Raw genomic sequence first — 25,999 nt, 5'->3', positions numbered from 1 at the left:
ACCATTGAAGAAGATCAAAGAAACTTCTTTCCTTTTTTTTAAGGGTGCAATGCAAGAAGAGGAAGGCCAGAACCAGGTGTTTGAGGTGAGAGTACAGAACGTCTACAGAGAACATGTGACAGTATTCCCAAACCCTCTCCTTAGGGCATCTAGAAGCATGTATCAAAGTAGGCAGTATCAAAGAAAGATGAAAAAAAGTGACAACAGCATTTATAATTTACTGGTGCCATTACTTTAACCTGTTAAGTGACTGCATAAAATACCTCATCTTTCTGCAATCTGAAAATCTAGTAGTATTAGAGCATCTGATGGAATGGAGTAAAGACTTGAAAAGGGAACAAAAACAAAACAAAACAAAACAAAAAAAAACCTTTCAGATTATTTTCTTTTCACAACTTGACTAACAATAACATACTTTCCCCTATTACAAAGCCTATAAATGTATACCTAGGGTATGGCTTTGTGAAACTCATTTCTTAAAATGTACTTTTATTTCTTGGAGCACTGACAATAAAGGAGGTGGGGGGAAATCAAGGGGAAAGAAAGAAGAAATGCAAATATCCCAGGGTTATTTGTGCCTACTTAGAAATAGGAATGGTGAATTAAAGCTGCCAGGCAGAGCTGGATATTTCTTACCTCCTACAGTAAGCAGTAATAAAAATAAACAATTGATTCCTCAGGTAACAATCTGAGACACATAAGGCTGGAAAGAGTTAACTTCTTTTGTTTGAAATGGTTCTTTTTCTTGTCTTTAGTCTCAAGAACTGAAGCCTAATTGTTCCTAAAGTCTGACAAATATTCTATTAAGTAACTGCTATGTTCCCCTAGCTTTATTTGTATTATTTGTATAATGGCATATCAGCTAAGATCAACTAATATCTTGGAGAAAAGCAATGAAAAGCCCTGGTGCCATTAATGCTTTTTATTCCAGACAGTAATAAGCTTCAAGTATCTCAAATGCACATGAAACTGGAGGAACACTGATGATTCTTTAAAAAATTCCATATTGAAAAGCACTCATCCACCATGAATTTCTAATGTACTAGTTCTGGCTACCTAATAAATAGCAAATCAGAACCTGATATTCAACAAAAAAAGGCAAAAATACCATGAAAATTAGAATTCTTCTAAGTTTCAAATTTTATATATTTAAAAAGCTATTCACCAACCTGCATATCTGAAATGTTGTCTTCTGTTAATAGCTGAGTACCAGGTTCTTCTTTTTCCCAATTATCTAAAACTAATGATTTTCTGACTTTCTTCACAGAAGAAACATGCTGGAATGAACAATTTATAAAGGAAGAATTATTACAGAACAAAATGGATATTGATTTAAGATACTAAAACATTCTGAATTTACCTCTTGTTTGCAGCTCTTATAGGTAGAGTCATCTTCCTCTTTGAGGAATATGTCTGTTCCAGTTTCTTCTTTTAAAACCTCACGAATATCTTCCTCTAAGAAGGCAAGTGGCTGTGACTGGATTTAAAGGATAAAAAAGTGTTCTACTAAAACCACTCTTTTTCTCATAACCAATCAGTTTCCTTTGAAAGTTTGCCACTATTTGTATAATTTTCTCAAAACCTAAGAATTTTTTAAATTGAAGAAAATATATGCTAAAGGGCTACATTTTCCTGGCAAAAAAGGAAATGGTACATTTTGAATTAATAAAATCTATTTTGTGAGAACATTATCTCACCATTTCCTAATCTAATCACATTTTCCAGATATATTTTTAAGGAAATTATGGAGATATTTTAGAAATGGGAAATTGTGGGAAATGCAATACAAATTAAGCTAGAAAGGAAATTAGCAAAGAAGGATAAATATAAAATTCAAATATAAAATTAAAAGCTTTATTTTTTGTAAAAAATATCATAACTTTATTCATCAATCTATTTCCTAGGCTAGAGCAACCTCACTGAATCAGTGAAGTAAAAGTCACTGGATAACTGTCTTTATTAGCAAATTCAAAACACATTTTTCTTACAAAAGCATAATACTTTTATTATAAGCTTTATGTACTTTAAGGAGCCAATTCCTTCAGCTTTCTCTTAGATAAGTTGACAAAGTTCCCAATTTTTAGTGAAGACCTTTTTACTGGAGATGTGATTTAACTGGTAGAGCAAATTCCAAGATAAAGAAATTCTTCAGGTGAAGGCCATTATCTTCTCGGCAATTCAAAAGTCTTAGTGAGTTGACTCTAGAACTAACCTAAAAAACTAAACCAAATTAGGTGGTTTGCTCAAGATTACTGAGCCCATGTTGAGTATTATATCATAACTTCTCTCTGGAGAAGATATTAATTTTAACATCACCTTGAATCTACCAACTAATCACTAGGAATAGAAAACTTCCTTAAAGATTCTTAATAAAATGACAAATTTAATTATAGTTCTCTATGTAAGGAGTACTTTGCTTAAATAGCACAGAGATTTCGACTAATCAATATTTCAAGCAGAAATTAAGAAAATGAGATTAGCACTTGCAAAAACTCTCTTTGGAAATTAAATGAGATTTTAAAAAGGTCTTACTTGGAGGAAGAGACATTGAGAAAAAATTCGTCTTTTTTTTTTTTTTTTAAAAGGTAGACCTAAAAGATAACAGGTATTACCTACCAAAATTTTAAATAAAGTCTGTTTTAATTCAATTCTTCAATGAAATTGAATTATTAAATTACTATTCTATTTATGGGTATTTCTAGTTTTCAATATAATTCCTAACCAAACTTCACAAATATATCTCAATATAATTTCTTAACTAAGTTAATTGAATAATTTTAAGCAGTAATCTAAAAGAAATCAGTACTTCAAGTCATGTCTCCTCCCCTCCATTTAATTTCACACAGGCAGAATTAATTATCTACTATCAATCATTATGAAAGTTTTTGTCTATGATCTAAAACCTTTAAAAAATTATTTTTACAAGGAAGTGTTAAGAAATGTAATGACAAAGCACCACCAGAAAATTTAAGAAATTTGGACAAAAGTACTGTCAACTTGATACTGAAGAAAGACTATTATATGTTCAGATAAGGTGATGAAATTATATAGTGTGGATGTGTATGAAAAGAAATTTTCTCTTTATAAAGAAAAACTTTTCCAATGGCTTTTATTTCCCCAGATTTAATGAGATCACTCAAGCAAACTGAAAATTTATTGTAATAACACTTCTACTAACAATCATTATATGGTTGGTAACTACTTTTAGATTTTTCCTATCAAACCATTATAATTCATTCTTATACTAAGAAAAAGTCCCTATCAATCACTATGCACACACACACACACACATGCACACACACTTATAATCTGGACTGAGAAAAAATATATACCTACCACAATTTTTAGAGGTCCATATTTTTTCTCTTGAGCAGCAAGAGCATTTTTAAAAGGAGTTGGAGTTCTTGGTGTGGTACCCAGTATAGATCTTCTAATTGTAGGGGTTCTAAATCTATCAAACAGACAAATCAAAATCACATTAAAATTTTTAATATCCATTTTATTTAACTTTTCATCTTTTTTTTAAACAAAAACTTTATTGACTACAAAGATTTAGAATACAATAGGGAAGGGCAGTTAGAATTATTTTACTACAAAGCTGAAAGGACAAAAGAGATGATGTCATCTAATTCCAACTTCTACTTTAATGAATCTTATCTATATCCTCAATGTTACCTAGTTGCCAGTTGTTGCTATTTTTAAAAATTTAAATTTAAAATTAATTATTTTAATAATTTAAAATTAATTTAAAATTTTAAAAATTAAACATTAAAAATTGCTATTTTTAAAAAGTAATTCTTCCAGCATACAGGACAAAAGAAAACAGTTGACATTTAAAATTCCTAAATGTAATGGTTTTATGGGATTATATAAATGTAAACATATAAATTACAAAGCCATTTCAGTGAATAACCACTTTAAAACTCACTGCTCACTTTCTCTGAACATTGAATACACTTAAATGTTCACTTACCCTGCATTCTCCTTTTGATCTTTGGGTGTAGTTTCCTTGTGAAGAGGAGTTGTGATAAGTACTTTTTGGCCACAAATTGGGGTTGATGTAAATGCAGGATTTTCAATATTAAGTTGTTCATTTCCAGGGCATGTATTGAAAAACTTTAAAAAAAGGGAGGGGGGAAGCACAATTTAAAAATAATTTTATCTTTGAAAATCCGCATGCCAATGTTAAAGGGATGTTAACACTAAGTGGCATCTAAATGTCATACAATATTCATATAATATAAAATGATCTAGATATAGGTCTTCAGAACATTGGGTAGATTTTTAGCTTAGCACAATGCCTGGCACATAGTTAAGTACATAATAAATATTTGTTCCTTTGCTTACATGGAAAATTTAAAGTAAGGCATGGACAAATATTGAGAATGTGTGGAGGAGTTACAATCTGTAACACTAAAGAGAGTGATCATATTAATGTTATTACAGATTCAATGAAGTATTTCAATACATCAAATATGTATAATTTTAAAATTACTTTCCTCTTCCTCTTAAAATATATAAGATTAATAGCACCTATGAATTTGTTATCTATAGTTTCCTCTAAAACAAAGCATAATAATAAATATTTTTTAGAAAAATATAACAAAATTCATTCATAAGTGTTTCATGCCTCCACTTGGTTTTTTTTTTTTTTTGTTTTTTATAATTCTAACATGTGGCTCTATGGTTTCTCAGTTCAAATCAGACTGGAAACTTAGCCCTCATTGTTCAAGAATTTTAAATATGCATTTTAAAATCTAGATCCATGGATTACAATATCAATTTTTAGCATAATCAACAATTACTAAGGACTTCTAAAATATTTAAATAAGTAACACCATACCTGTGAAGGAGAAAATGGTAGTGTTTTAACTGGTGTATGTTTTAGTGCAATATTGACAGCGTCATTAAATGACCCATCATTGAGTTCACCAATTGGTGACTGACCAACTCGCATTCTTCTCTTCTTTCTTAAGATAGTAGGTGGAGTACTAAACTTAGCCACATTTGGGGATACTGAAGGAATAATTTCACTCTCTCCACTACTGAAATTGTTTTTTTTTCCTTCCAGTACAAGACTGACATTAAACTGACATTCCATAGCTCCTTCACTGTGCTGAATTCGCATCAATTTAACTGGGGTGGGTTTAACAGGAGAAGCAGCAGCATCAGAAAGGTCAAAACTGGTAACATCACTCCAAGCTACAGGATCCTGCAATACAGTAAGTTATTATTAAAGTTAATTTGATAGGGCATTTAGATATAATCTTGAACACTAGTTGACTTTATTCCCAAAGGGTCAATAAAAGCACTTATTTCCATCATTAACAATCTACTGTAGTTGGATATTTTTACTATTTAAGAACAATTCATTAAGTTCCCAGTTTTACCCTCTTTCCAATCTGGAATATTTTAAATAACATATCACTTTGACATTGGGAGCTAAGTATGAAAGTGTATCAAAACAAATAATGTTAAAAATACTTTATCTAAAAGGGAGTTCCTTGGTTCTGGATAAGCGGATTCTCAGCTTCCTGTTCAAAAGATCTGAAATCACTGCCTGATACAATGCATGTCTCGAAGCTTTAGAAATGTGTTGTTCAGTCATGTCTGACTCTGTGACCCCACGGACCATAGCATGTCAGGCCTCCTCCACCATGTGTTCAAGTTCTTTGCATGAAACTATCCATCACATCCTCTGCCTTTTTTTCCTTTTGCCTTCAATCTTTCCCAATATAAGGGTCTTTCCCAATGAGTCCTGTCTTCTCATTACGTGGTCAAAGTGTTTCAGCTTCTTTATCTGATCTTCTAGTGAATAGCCTCAATCAATCTTTTAGATATTTATTGATTCGATTTTCTTGAAGTCCAAGTTCCAAAAGTCTTCTTCAGCAATACAATTCAAAATAAAGTATTGTGTGGTGCTGAGTTTTCTTTATAGATCAATTTTCATAATCATACACTAATAATGGAAAAACCATAGCTTTGACCAGAGATTATAGCCTGTGCTGGCTAAGTAATTTCTGTTTTTTAGTGTGCTGTCCAGATTTGTCATTGCTTTCTTGCAGTGATCTTTGTGTCCAAGACTATAAAATCTAATACTGCTTCCATTTCTTCTCTATTTGCCAGGAAATGAAGGGACTAGTTGTTATATCTTAGGGTTTTTATGTTAAATTTCAAGCCAGTTTTTACAATCTTGTCTTTTACTCTCATCAAGAGGTTTTTAAATTCTTTTTCACTTTCTGCCAGCAGGATGCTATTTTCCACATATCTGAGTTTGTTTATATTTTTCCCAGAAACCTCAACTTTTGATTCATCCAGCCTGGCATTTCACAACATATATTCTGCATAGTAGTTAAATAAATAAGGTGACAACATATAGTCTTCCTGTATTCCTTTTCCTATATTAAACAGTCAGTTGTTCCATGTTCAGCTCTGTTGCTTCTTGACCTACATACAGTGATAAGTGACATCTAAGATGTCATAAAACAAAAAAGTGAAAATAATTTTTGCAAGAAGAAAATCATCCTTTTAACTGAGGAGATTCATTGTCTCAAATCACAGGACTCTTTCCTTCTTCATATGGAATAGGGGATAGTGATCAATTAGAGCCACTCTGGAAACACTTCCTTCTGGGTAATGCTGCCCTTTTCAGTTGAGGCTTGGCACTTGTCTTGTAAGAAGCTCTCAGCAAAAGAATGCAAATTATTTTAACATGACCAGTCAAGCTCTTTCAGAATCTGAATGCTAGACCAGAGTATGTCTACAGATTTTGAGATCCATGACAACTACAGAAGTTTTGATATTTGGATAAATTAAATATTAATTTCAAGCAGCATTCTGATAGCCTACTTCCCCTTCATCTACTCTTCCCCATGTAATATCTCTCTCCTTCTTCCCCAACCACACTGTGTAGTTAGAGGATAAAGTTGTCAACAATCTAATTTATCCCTTCACTGGGGATGTGAATCTTGTGAACTCCAATACTTGTGAACTCCAATGAGTAAAGGTGTGAACACAAGCATTATATCAATTAGTTCTACTTAGTATCTTGTTTCAGATTCTGGCCCAAAACATCTTCTTGTAAGATCAGATCAATAATCTATCAACTCTAATGAGTTAGCAGTTTGTAAAGATTCCAACATCAGGAGTAAATCGAATGAACTGCAGCTGGCAATCCAGACCAAATTAAGCTCAAGAAAACTATTTTGAAAGAAAGGTGTATAAAATTATTCCAGTGAAGGAATTTTAATCATAAAAAAATTATGTGAAGACTTGTAACGATCCCACATTTTGTATGAACAAGTATCTCTTGTATGGCTCACACAAGAATGTTTCATTCTATTGACTTGCCTGCATGCCCACAGGTGGTAAGGATGTATGGTATATGGTCAGGAGATTGATGAGATCTGTTAGAAAAGACACAGTTCTGGCAGATCCTCCTGTATTGACCCAAGCAGTAGCTACTTATCAAGTCTATTCCGACTTTCATTCTAGCCCCATGGGTAGTTTATTTTGCCAGAATCATAAAAGAAACTCATAATGCCTACTACCATACTGGCAAAATGTACTTGAGAAACCACCAGGATTTTCTTCCAACTGATTGCATTAACTCATTAAGGATTTTGGGTTCTGTCAAAGGCTACAAATACAATCCTTTCTACAAGAATCCCACAGAACAAGAAAATCTGCCTGAAGAATTAAAAGAAATAGATTACTTTAAGCAAAAACAATACTAAACTTTAAGATATGGTATGAATACAAAGTATGATCTTTTTCTAGGGAAGGTAAAGTAGGAAGAGTTACTGGGTTGTTGTATTTTGTTTTTGTTTTTTTTAAAGTTTGTTGCCTATTTAGGAAAGTAAGAAGGTGGAAAGGTCAGGGAAGATTAAATCGTCTCTAGTTTTGTCAGAATTTTAACTCTTCCAAATCCGAAAGCAAAATGAGTTCTGGGACCAAATGCTTAAACTTGAAATGCTATTCTTTTGTATTCTACAAAACAATGCCTAAGAAAATAAATGGCAAGATGATGCAACGAATTAATTTGTCAGTAATGAGCTAAGTATTTTGTCAGAATATTTAAGCTGCAAATCCATTTTGTAATTCAATAGTCTAGTTGTTTTTCTTTTTTAAAAGTGTAAATTCTAAGTAATTTTAACTGTTCAGATATGATTATAATTTAATACCATATAGCTCTTTGAGTTAACTTTTAATGTGGAAAGGTATTACAAAGCAATAAAGCTATTTCAAAGTTTTATATACATATATATGTGTGTGCGCATATATACATATATACACATACAAACTAAGATATATACGCATATACAAGATATATTACATAAGTATGTGTATAAAATCTAAGAATACGTTACTCATCAAAATATTTTACTTTCAGGGTTCACTGAAGAAAAACTGTAACAAATTACTCTTTTTTAGTCTTAGAATGATTAAATATAATTTATTCCTGAGAGTATCTTATAAAATTCAAAATAGGACAGTATTAAGATTAAATGAGCATGTGTAACATTCAAAACTGATTCTCAAATCAAACAAAAATTCCTGTCTAAAATAAACTTTTATTCTGATTTTTTAAAGGAGCCAATACAAAAATATAAAACTTTCTTAAATTATATACATTTTTTTCAATGTAAGTAAAGGAATACTTTTTCGGGGCTATTCTTGAACATACTAAACATATCCTTGTCAGAACGAGCTCAAGAAAATTTTCACACCAAGAGCAAAACAAAAATATAACAGGGAATATATTCTAGCTCAGGAGTCTCACAAATATAGATCCACTGACATTAATATTCTATGGCTTTTGCAGAGTTGATATCCAGCCTTGCTCAAATTTGAGAAAGACAAGATTATTATGTGATAATAATGGATAATAGCAGAAAGGATAATAATGGAACTCAAATCTTGACTCTAACCATTTATTAGTTTTACTTTGTATAAGCCTAACCCCTTAGCCATAAAAAAAAAAAAAAGATAATACTTGTTTTCTTCCTAGTTCACAGAATTATCATGAGCAAAGAACTTTGTAAATCTAAAAGTGCTATATAAACATAAGCAACTGTGATTAAAACTAGAGATTATCCTTCCTACTTATCACACACCCACTGAAGAAACTGTACTCAGAAAGAGCATTTTTTAGCATGTTTAGAGACCAAGTCACAGGTACCAGCTTAAGAACTGACCTGAAAATCAATAGACACTGAAGTTTATAATAGCTATAAAAATCAGTCCTTAATCAGTAACTAATTTAAGCTAATACTTTATATTTCAAATATGGACCCAGGAAAAGACTTTTTGTTTGCTGTACAAAGACCAGCCTAGTTAAGTTCAAAGAGCATCATGGCTAGTTTGGCTACAGTGATGAATTTTTGGCTCTGGGAATTCATAAAAATTCTACTAAAGCATAGAGGACTCGTGATCTGAGTTGGGAGAGAAAATACCCACACAAATGAAAACCATAGTCCCTTGAAATAAGTAATCACTTTTTTAGACATAGTCTAACTTTTTAATTTTATAAATGAGGGAACATAGACAAAGACAAGTGAGTTAACCAAGACAAGCGAGGTAACCTGCCCAAAGTCCTTTGACTTCTCAGGGATAAATATTGGCAAAGGCTCGGTTTGCCAGCATTATGATCCTGGGTACACAGGTCACTGAATGTCTCTCGCGATACTGATCCTCAAAAGGCCTTTCTTTCTATTTCTGATTTTGTGAAGTTTCCCAATTTCTGAAAAGGAGTTATGGCTTCTTTTTGTAAATGATTTTCAGAGAGACAGAGACAGAGATAGAGACAGAGTGAACGTGTGTCATTATCTATTACAGTTGGTTTGAATTTCAGAATTTTATGTTTAGAAAAACTTGATATATACTTTGAAATTGCAACCACAAGAAAAACAACAATCCCCTAATGACCAACAATCAAACAAAAAAGTTTAAGAAAAAAAGAGAAATATACAGTGATAAGAATTTAATATCTATTCTAAATGGGAACCTTTGCAAAAAAAAACAAAAAAATCAATCTGATTGTTTAATGAATTGAATTATAAAATATCAAACTTACAGATTCAATGAGTTCTAATGTCTCTGCAAATTCTGGAATTGTCTGTAGAGATGACAACACAGCATTTGCTTCCACAGCCAGGAATTTGGTGGGTGAATTTTGCTGGGCAGATGCGTTCTGATTTTCATCCATACTGTAAAACTCACTAGTTTGCTCCTCAAGACTATTTAGAGTATTAGACATGCTATCATCCATAAGGAAACTACCGGACCAGCTAGAAAAACTTCCCGTCTGCTAAAAATACAGAATAAATAACTGTTATATATCTGTGATTTTAAATGCACATGTATCTAACACATATGGATTTAAAGCAAAAAGTTCCTCTTAAAACAGATTTTATTTGGGTATATCATTTACATTAAATTATCATGAGTCTCCAAAATCAGCATCAAAGAAAACAATTTTAATAAATTATGTCAATTCTCTAGATGTTGCTGTTAATGAAATGCTTTTTTTAAATTTGTAAAAATCACTCTACAGTTTTAAAAACATGCTTTCTATTAAATACTATCAATATATAAAATACAGAATTTCCTATTTTTCCTAATTACTATGCAGTCTAGAAAGCTATTCAGAAGGCAAAGTTGATCAAAAATAATTTTAATGGCTTTCTTTAGTCTATATAAATGTGGATTCATATTTCAACATTTTTAACAGATTTTCAATATGATTTGTCAAAAGAAGTTTCAAAGGACTTTAGAAAGATTCAATGATAGTTCTCTTAAGCATCAAAAATGAAACAAATTCAATGACCAATTAATTCAAGGACTGTTTTAAAGGGTACTATCTTATACAATTTCATATATAAAATTAAGTTTCAAAACATTTTAATAACTTTGATCAAAAATGTTGATGAATAAAGTAGGAAAGAATGTTACCAATGTTCTTCACCGACATTACAAAAATATTCTAATTCATAGCACCTTGCTTATACCTTATATCCTTATACCAGGTTTAACACAGCCAAGTAGCTTCAAGGTAATCAGTTATTGATATTTGGCTAAATTAATTATTAATTTCTCTAATCTTTGCAGTTTCCCCTCAAAACTTCCATCAGTTAAAATTTTTTCTAATTGCCCATTTCATGCCAAACACACACAGCCATTATGTCTTAAGAATCTTACCAACTTAAATAGAATTATATTTTCCCAACTATCTCTTTCCCTTTTAGCTTACTAATTTATTTTAGTACAGATAAAATATAATGAAATGCTTGAATGGTTAAATTTTTTTTTACTAGAAGCCAAATGGTTGGAATTAGTGATAGTATCACATCAATAAAGGGGTTAAATAAGTAGAGAAGGTAATGGCAACATAACAGAAAGTAAGATTTGCTAAACTCAAAAAACAATACACAGTTACAATCTAAGTATATTTATGCTAAAATATGCAGAATAATTATGTAGATTGGCAAAGTATAGCCCAACATGTCTTGGATTCAAGACCTTTTACAACTGAATTTTAATAAAAAATGGATATAGACAATTTGCCTTGAGATCAGAAGGGAAAAAAAAAACCTACCCTATCTGAATGATGGGAATTAAGAATTATTTTACAAATTAATCCTAAAAAGAAATATCTTGAAGTAAGGAGATAATAGAACCTATCTATGCGCTTCTCTAGAGTGCTTTTTCTTGAGGAAATCTCAATCCAAATAAACCAAGCAAATATCAATAGTGGATTTTAGATATCAGGTTAATTAATAAAATAACTTGTGTAATAATGGTGGAGTTTTTTTTGTCTGATTGTACTGATCTTGTTAAATCTACTTTTTAAAGTGCAAATTATTATTTAAAATATCGGAATAAGACTAATGTTAAGTCGAATATGCAGTTTTTCCCTCATTAAGGCCAAAATTTTAGGATGATTTAGAGATAATCACATTTAAAATCCTTTCATTCATCCACAGAGACAGCAACATTATGTAATGGAGAACAAGTCCACTTCAGAGGCAGGAAGTTATGAGGTTTTTAGTTCGACTCTGCCTAATGCCAGCTCTGCTTCCCTCTGGCAATTCTCGAAAACTATAAATTACAGAGAAGGTCCAGATTTGCACAAGTAGAAGAAATTTCTTTAGTAGCAGTTCCTTTTCCAGTAAGATCACAGGTCTATTTCCATCTTATTCATCTACTTGCCTATAATTTGCTACTTCAAATACATTATGCTTTCCCCATAATCATACAGTCCAATCCAATAAACATTTAATTAGAGCTATTATATTTTAGGCACATTATTAATAAAATATTTTTAATGAAAATTTTATTTTCAACAAATACTAAATATCTACTGTGTTTAGGAATTCAGTTATCTATCACCAGTTAGTTCATGATGCCAAATTAATAACTATGTTGTTTCAACATCTACCTAGTGATTGTCCATAATCTTATTCCCTGTAATCATCCCGTCACTGTGCTTGGTGGTTCAAAATAGATTATTGTTCATCACAATCCCAAACTAATAATTAAGATAAACATTTCTAAGTATTTTAATAAACTCAAACCTCCTTTACAATTCTAATATAATCACTAAAGAATAAATGTATATTACTAGGATTCTAATACTACCCATCAATCATATAAGCTTACAACATCTAGCTATGATTTCAACTATCCAGAGTTCAGAAGTTATTAACCTCTCTGCAAATATTTGATTTCTCTCTTATTTGTACACAATATCCAAACAAAATAATTTTTAATAAGGTTTTCAAAAAGCATCAAAATATTAATGATTTGCATTGCTTACACAATGTTATATTTCCCCAGTTTATTTCCATTTTTCAGTTCAATTATATATAACATCTACTATGTCTAAGACACACCAAAACAAAACAAAAAAATGATACTGGATCTCAGGGAGAAAAAATGGGGAAATGGAGGAGGGCAAAGGAAAAGAGTTTTGTACACAGTTAAGTAAATAGAAATGTGAACAAAGTTAAAGTAATTTCAAGAATAAGGTAATGTTTTAATTCAAGGGCTTTTGATCTTTTTTGTGTCAAGGCCTCCCCCTTAGAATGCCTACACTCCCAACTGAAGGAAATGCTAAATTTTTGCTTATTCTTTCCACACAAGACAGATAAACCAGTGCCAACACAAGCGAAATAACAGGTAGCCTCCACGATGACCAGAAATGGTCCAGTGATACATGTATTATGTAGGATAGTGATCACCAGCAAGAGTGAGAGCCTTCCAGAAAGCCCCAAGGGGGGAACCTTGGAAGCCCATAGGATTAGCAGAAATCAAAAGCGTACTTCTCAGACCAGAATAGACCAAGAGTTAAGGTCAAGCACTGGATCTTGATCTAGCCATTTGAATCTTAAACATACAAGAACCCAAGAGCCCCTAATGTGAGAGCATGGAGAGTTCACTTCATCCAAAAATGAAACAAGGTATGAACCCTGGCACAAAAATGCCCAATTAAGGCACTAAGTATAGAGAAATAAAGCATGTTCAATCCACAAAGTGAAAAATTCTAATAGCTACAGAGACACTTAAAATAGAAGAAACTAACTTTATAACCACAAGCAGATATTCAAGAAAAAAATCAATTTTCCAAAAGAACTACAAGAAATACCTAGAAGAAATGAAACAAAAGATTAAAAATGAAATAAAGTTTCTAGAGAAAAAATTGAAAAGAAAAAAAGGGAAATGACAACCTCACTCAAGTTAATAGGTTCCCTGAAAACTAGAATAGACCAAACAAATCAGTGAGAATATAAGTGTTTAAAAAAAAAAAATCAAAACAACAACAAAAAGATATCTGGAGGAAAAAAAAAAAACAAGAAAATTTAAGACATTCACTATGAAAAAACAAACGATTTAGAAAAAGAGGTCAAGAAGTGAAAATTTAGGAATCACTGACTTCCTTTAAAGCTGTGATTAAAAAGAAAAAAAAAAAAAAAGAAACGCATAAATGAAAACTGGCCAGATTTATTGGAACCAGAGGATAGAAAGAACCCACTAATCACCTCCTAAGAAATAAACCCCCCAAAAGAAAAATCTAAGGAATATCACAGCCAAAATCCAGAGCTACTAAGTTAAAAGAAAAAAAAAATATTTCAAATATTCAGAAAGAAGCAGTTCAATTACCAAGAGTCATCATTAGGGTCATATAATTTTTATAAGATCATATACGATAAGGCAATTTCTACTAAAATAAGAGGCTAGGAACACAAAATTCCAAAAGGCCTATAACCAAAAATATTTTAATCAGCAAAGCTGAATATAATTCTACAAAGGAAAAGAAGAATTGCAAACATTGGTGATGAAAAGACCAGAATTGAAAAGAAACTTCAAAATACAAACATGAGAGTCAAGAAAAAACAGAAGTTATAAGACAATAATATAGTGCTAACATTCTAATAAGAGAAGAAACAAGTGTTCCAGCAAAATCTTAGTGTCTTTACAAAATATCGAGGGAATTAAATGAGAAAAACAGAGGATCTAAGGTGGATTATTTCTGTTATGAGCATGATGGGAAGGTAAAAGGGATATACTCCTGTAGAAATTTGAAAGAAAGGAATGGAACTTGCTTTTTTTCCTGATATATGTAAGAAAGATACAAACATGGAGGAAGGGATGAATGAAATAAGCATCAGATGGATCTCACTTATCTGAAACAAAAGAAGGTTGAATATACATAGGGATAATCATAGTCTGGTGTAGAAATAAGCAAATTTAAAAGAGAAGATTAAAAAGTAAGATTGTGGGCAGAGGGGGAGAGGAGAAAGGAAGGAACATTAAGAGGGAGAAAAATAAAAAGAAAGAAATAGTTAAAAGCAAAATAACCTACCTGATCCTGAAGGAGGGAATTCAAAGGAAAAAAAGAACTAGAATCTAATGGATTGAGAAGAGCAGGGTAATGTAATGAATATTATTGTGCCTAAAAAAAATAACGAGATTATTTCAAAGAATCCTGGGTAGTAAAAACTAATGTAAAAAGTAATGAGAGGAACTGGGGGGGAAATGTATACAAGTTCAAAAACATTATAAAGAAAAAAGAACCTTGAAAGGACTTTGACCACAACAATGACCAACCATGTCTCCTGAAGATCTATGATGATACACGATGCTTTCTGACACAGAGGACACATATAGAAAGATACATTCTTGTCCATAGCCACTAATCTGAATTTGTTTTCCTTTACTATTCTTATTTGTTACAAGGCCCTGGAGTTTTTCCTCTCAAGTTTTAACAAGGAGAAAAGTTGGTAATAGTGATGCAAAAAAAGAGGACCACTGGAACATTTTTTAAATTTTTTAATGCAGAGAACAGAATGAGCAGATAAGCAAGACAGTTTTGAATGCTAACTTGTAGAATTTATCATCTGTTTTTAATAATTAATAAGCAGTATGAAATGGAGAATCAGTTTCGAGACAATTTTTTAAATTGTCCATTGTACATCAAAATGTTTTAAGGAGAAGATAGTGTGTAAACTTTTTAAATTGAAAGCAATGAGGGAAAAAAATGTAAGCCCCTTTCCCCCAAAAAGAGGAGAGAAGCAAGGATACCAATTAGAAGGCAAATACAATACTCTACATCACTTAGCAAGCATTTATTAAGATACTTGTTATGTGTTTGGTTATTGTGATAAGTGATGGTAATACAAAAGAAAGGCCAAAAAAGAAATTCATTCCTGGAAGAAGCTCATCTTCTAATGAGAGAAATTAAATATACAAGATTTGTTATGTACAAAACAGATAGAAAATAATTTCAAAGGAAAAATGTTTGCAACTAGAGGAGATCCAAAGAGGACTACTCAGAAGTAAGAATTTAAACTGGATCCCAGAGGAAACCAGGGAAGCCTAAAACCATCAGGAAAACCAATGGCCCAAGTCAGAGTTTTGGCAGGAAATTACTCTTAGTAAACATGACTTAGTAGGTAGGGATGAAGAACCAGCAAAGGGGACCAAGGAGATGTCAAATAGGAGAAACAGTGTCACGGAAACTAAAAAAAGAAACACACTGCTCAGGAGGTAATCAACAGTATCAGAAGCTATAGCTGTCAAAAGTATGTGGACTGAAATAAGTCCATTAGATTTAGCAACAAGCTAACTTTAAAGAGAGCAGATGTAGTTGAATGATAAAATGAGAAGTCAGATTATAGAGAATTTAGAAAAAACTGAGGAAAAGAAGTAGAGGTAATGTTTACAGATACTTTTCTCAAGAAATTTATCCAAAATGGGAGAGAAACATAAAGAATGATGACACTTAAGCCAAGATGGTAGGACCAAATAAAGTTATGTGGGTGGAGGAGAGGGGAGTTTAAATAGGAGAGACAGATATATTTGTAAACAGCAGGGAAGGCGTCAGTAAAAAGGAGTAAACCAACTATAAGAGAAAACGTGAGAATAATAGTAGAAGCAATCTACTGGAAAAGATGGTAGGTAACAGAATCAAGGATACATGTAGAAGAATTGGCCTTACATTTGGGTGTAAAAGGAGAGAGTATGAAATGACATCTGAAAAATGAGGAGGAGGAAGAAATGGGATGAAAACCCATATTTAAAAAAAAAAAAACTCTAAAAAGGAGATGAAAGTTTCCATCTTCTCACTCTTCTTAACTCTCTCCATGGACCTTCATTAAATCTCATAGGTTTAACTATTATCTATTAAGAACTCAGAGATCTCTTTATCTTCCTTGAATTACCACCCATCTCAAATTCAACATATCTAAAACACTTCCAAAATGGAATTCATCTTTCCCCTAAAATCTTCCCCCTCTTCCAAACTTCTACCATCACTTCCAGTAACTTAGATTCTCAATCTCAACTTCATTCTAAATTATTCATTCTCTTGCCTCACATATCTAATCAGCTGATCTTTCAATTTCTGCCTCTACATGTATCACTTCCAATTCCTCCTCTCTCTATTTATACAATCATCTTAGTTTAAGTCCTTATCGCCTCTTACCCAGATTATTATAAAAGCTTTGTACTTAATTTCCCTTACAAGTTTCTCATCAAACCATTTAATTCTATAAATGCTGCCAAAACAATCCTCATTAAGTATAGCTCTGACCAAATCAAATCTAACTCAATTACCTATAGGATGAAATATAAACTCTTCTGTTTAACTTTTGTAGCCTTTCATTACCTGGTTCCAATGGACATTACTTTCTTCTCCTTTTCTCTCATATTCTGCAATCCAGATAAATTGGTACATCATCTGTTCCTCACTTGAGACCCTCCAGCTTTCATCTTTTTGCAATGGCAATGAAGTGTCTCTCCTGCCCAGAAAGTCCTCACTCCTCAACTTTGCCCCAGCTTCCATTTCTTCCTTTAAGACACAGCTCAAGCACCACATTTTTTTGATTGAGCATGTCACTAAGCATGCCTCGATTTCCTCATCTATAAAATACGCTGGAAAAGGAAATGGCAAACCACTCCAGTATCTATGCCGAGCAAACCCCCAAATGAGGTCACGAAGAGTTGAATATGACTGAAAATGACTGAATGAAGCACCATTTTCTGCAAGAAGCTTTATTTGATTCAGCCCAGGGGCTAGTGCTTTCCCTCCCAAACTCCATGTTTAATTTTATTTATATTTTTTATGTATTCATTTTACATTTATTATATACATAGTTATATGTGTATTTATCTTCCCCATTAGAAAGTAAACTTCTTGTGAAGGACTCTTTCATTCTTTGTACCCTTAGCACCTGGCACAGTGTCTTTCACAAAGCAGGTAATAAGTGAATGCTTTTTTATTGTTATTGAAGTTTTGGGAATAGGAATAAGATAGCCTGATATAAGAAATATTGTGGAGAAAGAATTGACAAATCTTGGAAACTGAATGAATTAGTTAGTTGAGGGACAGAGAAGAGTCAAGGGTAAGTTCAAGATTTTGAATCTGAGGGAATGAAAGGATGATTATATTATCGACAGAAACAGCAATAAAAGCACACTCCAAAAAAACTTATAAAACTTAAAATAGCACAAAGAGGTTATATTTTTAATATTTATTACATCAGCTTTCTTGAAACCATAGAATGCTGAGAAGTATATATAAAGAGGTTCATATCATAAGTCATAAGAGTTGGGATTGTCAGAAATCACTTAATCCAAATTCATCATTTCCCAAATAAAGAAACTGAGGCTGGAAAGTTACATAACGTAACCAAAGTCACACTATCTTTAGTGGGTTTGGAACTTGGGTTCTCTGACTGCAGAGCCAGTACTCTTTCTACCATATCCCTGCCTTGAAAACCAAGCAATCTATCTCATATGTTGAGAATTTAAGGAGCTATTAATCTATTTTTAAATATGAATACAAATTGATTGTCACATTTTCTAGTTGCTGACTTATTGTCATTAAGCAATATAAGAAATATACTAAAAAAAAAAAAAAGGCTTAAGAAGGAAAATAATTCATTTCTAACCTATTCAAGGTTACTCCTTACCGATGAAACTCGCTTTCTTCTAACTTCATTCTCTGCTGACATAAGAAGCAATTCAAGTTCTTTTATTTTCTTTTCCTTATCTGGATCATCATCAACAAATGGCTGCTGAAAGGAGTATTTAACAAAGGCAAAAGAAGAAAGGAAAGAGCAAAATAAAAATAGCTATAGTTATATTATTGCCTGTTCCAGATTATGTTCAGAATTATCTTCAGGATTCTTAGAAAGCCAATTTAACCAATTAGACCTAATTGTTCTAGGTCTTATAACAGAATACTAGTAAATATTTTCAGATTACATATTAAGGAAAAGATATATTTAAAATGAGCAAACCAGTGTTACCAAGGTGAAGCAACACCTTGCTTGCTACATTAATTTTTTTAAAAATTTACATTAATTTATAGTGAATTTTTAAATTTATTTTTATTTTAAGCTGTTTTCTGTTAATACGAAGAAATGTATGCCATTGCAAGAAGACACACAGAAGATAATTTGAATTGATCTCAAAAATCAGAAAGATGTGGGTTCAATTCCTACCCTGACACACTGAGGCAGTGTAAGGTTGGGTAAGTCATTTAATTTATCATTTACTCAGAAAACTCGTTCACACTATTTATTTTGAAGCAGTTTCCAATCTGCATTGGTGCAGCATATTTCTTTACTGGGAGTTCCTTATACCAAAGAAATCACAGCTTTTGGTAAAAAATAAACATACTAATCTTGAGCAAAAATATTTTTATAATTACAAGTTTTAAAAAAAAGAAATTTTCAAGTTTTTTTTAAATATTACAATATTTGTTAATTTTTTATTGGGAAATTTACTCTCCAAAACACTTTCACATTACTTCCTTTGACCAATTCTTAAGTTAGGCACATAACTATGCTGGTTATATATAAGAGAAAATGAGCTCTATCAGATTTGCAAAAATAGTAATATATCCTTTCTTTAAAAAAAAAAAAAAAAAAAAAAACCCTACCTGAATAAATGCAGAAGAAGTCTGAACATGTTCTACACAGTTGCCTTCTGGTGACACATACTGATAGCCTGGGATCTAAAAATAATCACATTAGATTTCTTAATACATTATAAACATACATTTTGACATTAAAAAGTAAACAAACATTATCACTGTAAAATATCAGGATTAAAGAATGGGGAAAAACTCTCAAAGTTTCTAACCAATTATTTCCTATGTATTAACTGAACCTTTATAATTCACCAATATAGAACATTTTGCTAAATTAATTTACTGAATGAGTCAATGGAAATAAAAAATAAAATGTTCTTTGGAGGTCTAAAATATGCAATTTTAACTTGGGATCTTGAATTTCATAACTTCTGAAAATTATGTCCTTAAATTAGAATGTTTGTTAGAAAAGATTTTTGAAATCTCTCCTCGATTTAATGGATAGATCTGAGGTCAGTCTTTGGCCCAGATCAACAAATTTCACCTTTACACAAATTCACGTTATTCTTCTGCCACAAATTTTGAAAAGCCCCCATTTTGGTAAGGTGGGAATCCTGCTATACAACCTATCATTCCAAAAATTTATAGGGATTAAATATGCTTAATCACTAAGAAGAGGTCAGGCTCAAAAGATAAGGACTAGAGACAAGGCTTCACCCCATTCCATTCCTAATATAGAGAAAAATAAATTTTAAAAATATATATTTAAAGGAATAATGCTTGAAGAAGAGCAGTAGAAATATGTAGTACTACCGACACTGACAACGTACTAAATGAGGTTTCTTTTACTTCCCCTACACTTTTTCTAATCATTGTAGAATTATTAGAGAATCTGTTGCAACAAAAGAGAATATGTATAGGGATTTTTTTTTTACTTGTCTTATCTAGATTCCAAAGGAATTTAAATACGGATTCCTCCTTACTTTTTTGATGGCTAACCCAAATAACTATTTGCTTTAAATAGTCCTTCCTCCATATGAAGTTTCAAATGCCTCTATTTTTTTTTTCAAATAGAATTGTGGGGTTTTTAAAATTAAAATCCATAAACTCTTATCCCCAATTATTGTTTTAAGAATTATTTGTATCTTTTTTCTTAAATTCAATTAATTTCTTTGACAGCTTAGCATAATACCTGGCATATACAAAGCAATTGTTTAATATATACTTTATTATTTAATAAATGTATATTTATCATTCTAATTGAGGAATAACATATCAGCTTGAATCTAAGTAAAGGACAGGATATATAGGTTTTAATCTAGTAGAGGAATAGGGTATATCAGTTTAAAATCTAATTAAGAGATAATATCAATTCATACTTATAAAGATGAATAGAAAATAAATTAAAATATGTAAGTTTCTATGAGCAAAGTACTGTCCATAAAATATAAATAAGTAGTATTAAACTTAAATGTCTGAACTAATAAATTACTACTTATGTACTTTACTACTTCAAAATATCTGTGATTTCAATGGTTCAGATTCCAACTTTATACTTTAGCATAAGTAGTTTTTATAAGCTGTTCTATATTCCCAAAAAGTAATTACCTAAAGTAATAATCTGCTAGTGTTTAGCTAGCCTAGTGCATATGTGAAGGACTTTTCAATCCTGTAGCACTTATCTGAGCTTTAGCTCAAGTGATTTAGATCCAGGAACCCAATGTTACTTCTTTATTATTTTAAGTAGGATTTCAGGAGAGATCTATTTTTTATAATTATCTTTATCTTTATACAATCATATTCTTTCCCTCTAAATTTTCTTTCATAAATTATGGCTAAACTTTATTTCTACTTAAAAGAATAAAAATATAAATCTGATACAACAACTAATTAGAACAACTCTAATTACTACTGATATCTCATTTTTCAGAAGGCAACACCTCAATCTAGACTTCATCTATTTTATATCTTATGGGTTGACAGATATCAAGAAAGGATTATATAAGAAAAAAAATTATATTCTAAAATTTTAAAGGTAGGATATTAGATATGCTTTCATTCACAAATCTCCTCTTTACAGATGCAGAAACTGAAGCCCAGAGAGATTTTTTTATCAAATGCTACACAACTAATTAGTGGTAGAGTACAATATAAGTAGAATATTATTGTAGTTCTGCAATTTGAGGAGCTTTAGGAACTTCCTCAATTTGTTGAACTGTCTCAGTAAATTTACAACCAATTTGAAAAAATGACTTATTAAATCCAATAAACAATTAGTTATGTGGGAAGAGAAACAAGATTTAATTCAGTCAAGATATCAGTTGATGATTAAATTGAACTGGTATTCCCAACCCTTGCCAGATATTCGTATAACCTGATATTTAGAGATAAAGTGAGATGCCATTAAGACTAAAATATAGTTTATATAGACTATAAATCAAATTTGCCTATCATTCATCCATCCTCATAGATCAAGTGAACTACAATATATACATATGACTTTTAACTAGATAAGATCAAAGCTTTAAATAATGGGGCAAATTTAAAGTAATATTTGTCTATGAGAAAAACATATTGAAAACAAAACTATCCACTAATATCTAGCTAAGATTATCACCTGTAGCATTTACATCTTTTATAACTTTCTTAATTCCCTCCCTCAGTATGGAAACTTAAAATATTTATTCTCTTTTCAATACTATTAAATAACATTGGACCAATAATATTAAGAAAATAAATCTTTTCCTATATAGCAACTAAACCATTTAAAAAATAAAGATATTAAAAAAATATGTGCCTGAACAGGTATGTAAAACTGATTCTGGGTTTGCAAATGGTCCATAGTCGCACAAGGTTTGTGTTGAAGTTTTGATGAAGCAGATCGCTCTGATTTGATTCCATCTTGTAAGTAGCCTTCCTGTTCCACTTTTCTTCGCATAGTAGAATTCCAATGATTTTTAATAGAATTATCAGTCCTAAGAAGTGATAGTGCACAATTAAAAATAGGTGAAAAAGGGGGTGGAATAGGATTTTAAGAATTTTTAAACTTTAGAAATTATACAAATTACTTTAAAACTTAACTTTTTACAATTGCTGAAATTAAATGTTTTATTAAAAAAGGTCAAACTTCTCAGAACTCTAGAAGAAAATACATAAATATTTCAAGTTCAAAATTATGTTAAAAAAAATGGCATACTAGCCCTGGAATCAGAAGGACTAGAATTCAAATCCAGCCTCAGATGCTGTGTGACCCTGGGTCAATCATTTAATCCCAAATGCTTTAAAAAAAAAAAATTTATGCTAACAAATCAAAAGGACAATAAAATAAATCTTACAATGAGGAAAATACTACTTTGTAATAAGTACTCTATTATCTAGAAATAAAAATCAAGAAAAGAGTTCTGTATCATTTATTTAAAAGTGAATTATAAAACTAAAATATGCTGAATAAACAAGAGGTAAATTTATGTGATCAAAATAAAAAACATGCATATTAATATTTATAATCTACCAACTGAGCAATATTTTGCCAATTACAAACATCTGAGATCTGTCATTTCTTATTATTAAAAGCTAAACAATTATTATATCTAATATTTATATAGTGCTTACTATGTGCCTGGCACTGTGCTTATAAGCATTTTATAATTATTATCTCATTAGATCTTCAGGACTACACTAGGAGTAAATACTATTATTATCCACATTTTACAAAGGAGGAAACTAAGGCAAACAGAGATTAAGTGACTTGGCCAGGTCCTACTTACTACTGGGATTTATTGTATGATGCTAAATTTGAAGGCAGATCTTTGTAACTCCAGGCTCAGTACTCCATTCTCTGTGCCACTTAGCTGCTCTGATGATGAAATTATCATCTAACACAAAAATGAAGCCTCTAAAAATTTTAAATAGATTTATAGCCTCACAAAATAAGTGAAAAAAGTAGTGAAAAGAACATGTGCCTGGAAGGGTGGAGGGGGGGAGAGAAAAAAAAAACACAAAAAACTTGGTCCAGCAGAACCAGATTAAACTGAGCACTTAAGAAACAGGAAGGATAGAAACACAAACTGGAACAGATAGGCATTTTCAAAATCAGCTATTCTCATCAACAACAACAACAACAAAAAATCCAAAGACTTGAGGATTTTAAAAAACCAATGTACTGGACTAAATTATACGAAGTGATAATGTCACTTAAGAGAATAAAGTTGTGAAGATACTTTGATAAGGTTAGGCCTTAAGGACATAGAAAGAAAGTCATGCTGCAAAAACCATCAAGCTAAATCCTACAAAGGAAATACATATGTGTATATCAGAGATGTTTGCCTCAGTCATGAGTAATGTTATATATAAGATTCTAATATGGCTGATTTCTCCAAATATCCTGATTCCCTAATGAAATAATATTAAGTGTATCAGATTCTGCAACACTATGAAATACCTTTATGGAATGCATTATAACAAACAACAACAACAACAACAAAATCACCAACATCTGGAAAAATAAAATTTATCAAAAACCACATACTGTTCAAAAAGATAATTGGGATGCCAGCCAATGTCAACAGTCATTTTGGATACATTACAGTTGGATAATAAAGTAGGTCTAGAATCAAGGTGGAAGAGGAGATGAGAGTAGACTACATTTGGCAAACTGCTTTCAATTATCTCAAACTGCTTGATACTGCAAAGAAGTCCATCTACCTCTTATTACTATAAATATTTTTCCAGGAATATTACAAAGTTATAAATCCTAGGATACCACAGTCTCATAAGAATTTAAGTAATTCAAAAGAAAATAGACAGATGCATAGTAGGTATAAGCCAATGTGTTATCAAAAGCATTTTTGTGGTGGGTCACAGACAATGTGGAACTCTAGGTGAGGTACAAGACTCTTTGGAACTCAGTGGAACTCTGCTTTAATTACAACACAGGTTGTCATGCTCCCTGACTTCTTAGAAAAGCCAAGATGTCCATAGCAGGGATGGAGAGCCAAACAAGACACATCAGCAGAGTTCAACTGGACTAAAGGGTCTTATACCTCACCCAGGGTTCTCCCCTATCTCTGACACTCTACACACTTTGTATACAGGAATAGGGTACAGGATATTGCCAAAGCTAAGAATGACCAGAAAAAGATATGAGATAGTCAAGCAATAGATGGATAATAGATGGATAGGTCAACTGGGACTTAGTAGCTTTAAGACACAAACAGAACAAGATGATGTTCAATATGTTGGGCAAGATTTTTTCCAAGAATTTATAAGTTAAAAAAAAAGACAAGAATTACACAGGAAAAGAAAATGTAGAGAAGCAGTGAACTACATCTGTAATTGTGGTAATTAGCAACAATGATACCTCGAACAATCCATGATTTTATCAAAATAAGATCTTTTAATTTAAAGCTTTCTTTGTCGTGAGGATTTTTCAGGTTTTGAACCAAAAAGTTTTTACTACTACTTTTGTTGCATTATACTGGAGGGAAACTGAAGGATTCCATTTTTTCATATCCTCACTATTCAAGAGGAATTATTTATTGGAGGAAAATGAAATGGCAGAAAACATAACAGCCTAGATAGACTATACAATTCTTAGCCCTTTTTTTTTTTTTTGCTCAGGCAACTGGGGTTAAGTGACTTGCCCAGGATCACATAGACAGAAGTATTAAGTCTGAGGACAGATTTGAACTCAGGCCCTCCTAACTTCAGGGCTAGTGCTCTATCCACTACTCTACCTAGCTGCCCCATTTTATTCCAATTTTTAAAAATATATTTAAGTTAGAGATAGCAAGGCAAGACTACAAGTGTCAAAAAATGATAATCAAATATTAATCTCATCTAAAATAAAAGATATCCTAGATCTTAGATCAATCTACAATCAACCAAGGAATATTTATTTAAAATCTACTATAATCTGTAACAGGTACTGGGGATATGATTAGAAAAAATCTTTATTTTCAAGGATGAGAAAAAATATCAAAGAGACAAGAATCATGGTAAGAAAAGATAATATTTTTGTATAGTAATTCCATTTTTTTCAATATGTATACCTTTTACTGCACATTCATTAAATAGTTATTGATCACTAATATATACAAGGCTCTATGGAATATGCAAGTCTAAGATTTGAAGAGCTGTATGTATTTCTTCCAGAAAGAAAGCAAGATTTATGTACATATCAAGTACAAAATGGTCTCTACATTACAGAAGGTACAAGACTTTCTATTTAGTCTGGGCAAAGAAATATTATTTAATTCAGGAGAAAAATAAAGGAAAAAACAAACCTGTTCCCACAGACTTCTTGAGAATGAAGTAACTTCTAATCCTTTCAAGAAATTATCCAATGAGAAAAATTATATTAAGTACTTTTACAAACTTAAAAGTTCAACTAAACAAACTATTAAAGTGTCAATAATTATTATTACAGCATAAGGAGGATCCAAAGTTGCCACCAAGAGGCAGGATTTCAGTTACTGCATCAAGAAGAAATGTGTCATGATGATGATAGAGGCAACTCCCTGTAGAAATGGACATATGTAAAATTATATAAAAACATTTAGAAAGTATAGTATTCTTCTGGGAATGAGATGATAGAGATCCTCTTGAAACTTATCAGAATGA

At 31.4% G+C, this 25,999-nt stretch overlaps 1 protein-coding gene across 1 annotated transcript in view; it reads right to left on the bottom strand.

Annotated features, from left to right (window-relative positions):
- The window catches only part of MYBL1 (MYB proto-oncogene like 1), a 53,009-nt gene that overhangs the window by 5,822 nt on the left and 21,188 nt on the right, over positions 1-25,999 (bottom strand). The window contains exons 6-14 of the mRNA XM_051973639.1: positions 22,176-22,353; positions 19,448-19,522; positions 18,474-18,578; positions 10,076-10,309; positions 4,844-5,212; positions 3,974-4,116; positions 3,337-3,451; positions 1,361-1,477; positions 1,170-1,277 (exon numbers count right to left, since the gene is read on the bottom strand). Of these exons, the coding sequence (XP_051829599.1) occupies positions 1,170-1,277; positions 1,361-1,477; positions 3,337-3,451; positions 3,974-4,116; positions 4,844-5,212; positions 10,076-10,309; positions 18,474-18,578; positions 19,448-19,522; positions 22,176-22,353 (1,444 nt within the window). The remainder of the gene's footprint in view (positions 1-1,169; positions 1,278-1,360; positions 1,478-3,336; positions 3,452-3,973; positions 4,117-4,843; positions 5,213-10,075; positions 10,310-18,473; positions 18,579-19,447; positions 19,523-22,175; positions 22,354-25,999) is intronic.

Source organism: Antechinus flavipes, chromosome 1 (genome assembly GCF_016432865.1).
Source record: "Antechinus flavipes isolate AdamAnt ecotype Samford, QLD, Australia chromosome 1, AdamAnt_v2, whole genome shotgun sequence".
Lineage (NCBI taxonomy): Eukaryota > Metazoa > Chordata > Mammalia > Dasyuromorphia > Dasyuridae > Antechinus > Antechinus flavipes.
The sequence above is the reverse complement of the archived record's forward strand: the minus strand, read 5'-3'. Positions and strand labels throughout refer to the sequence as shown.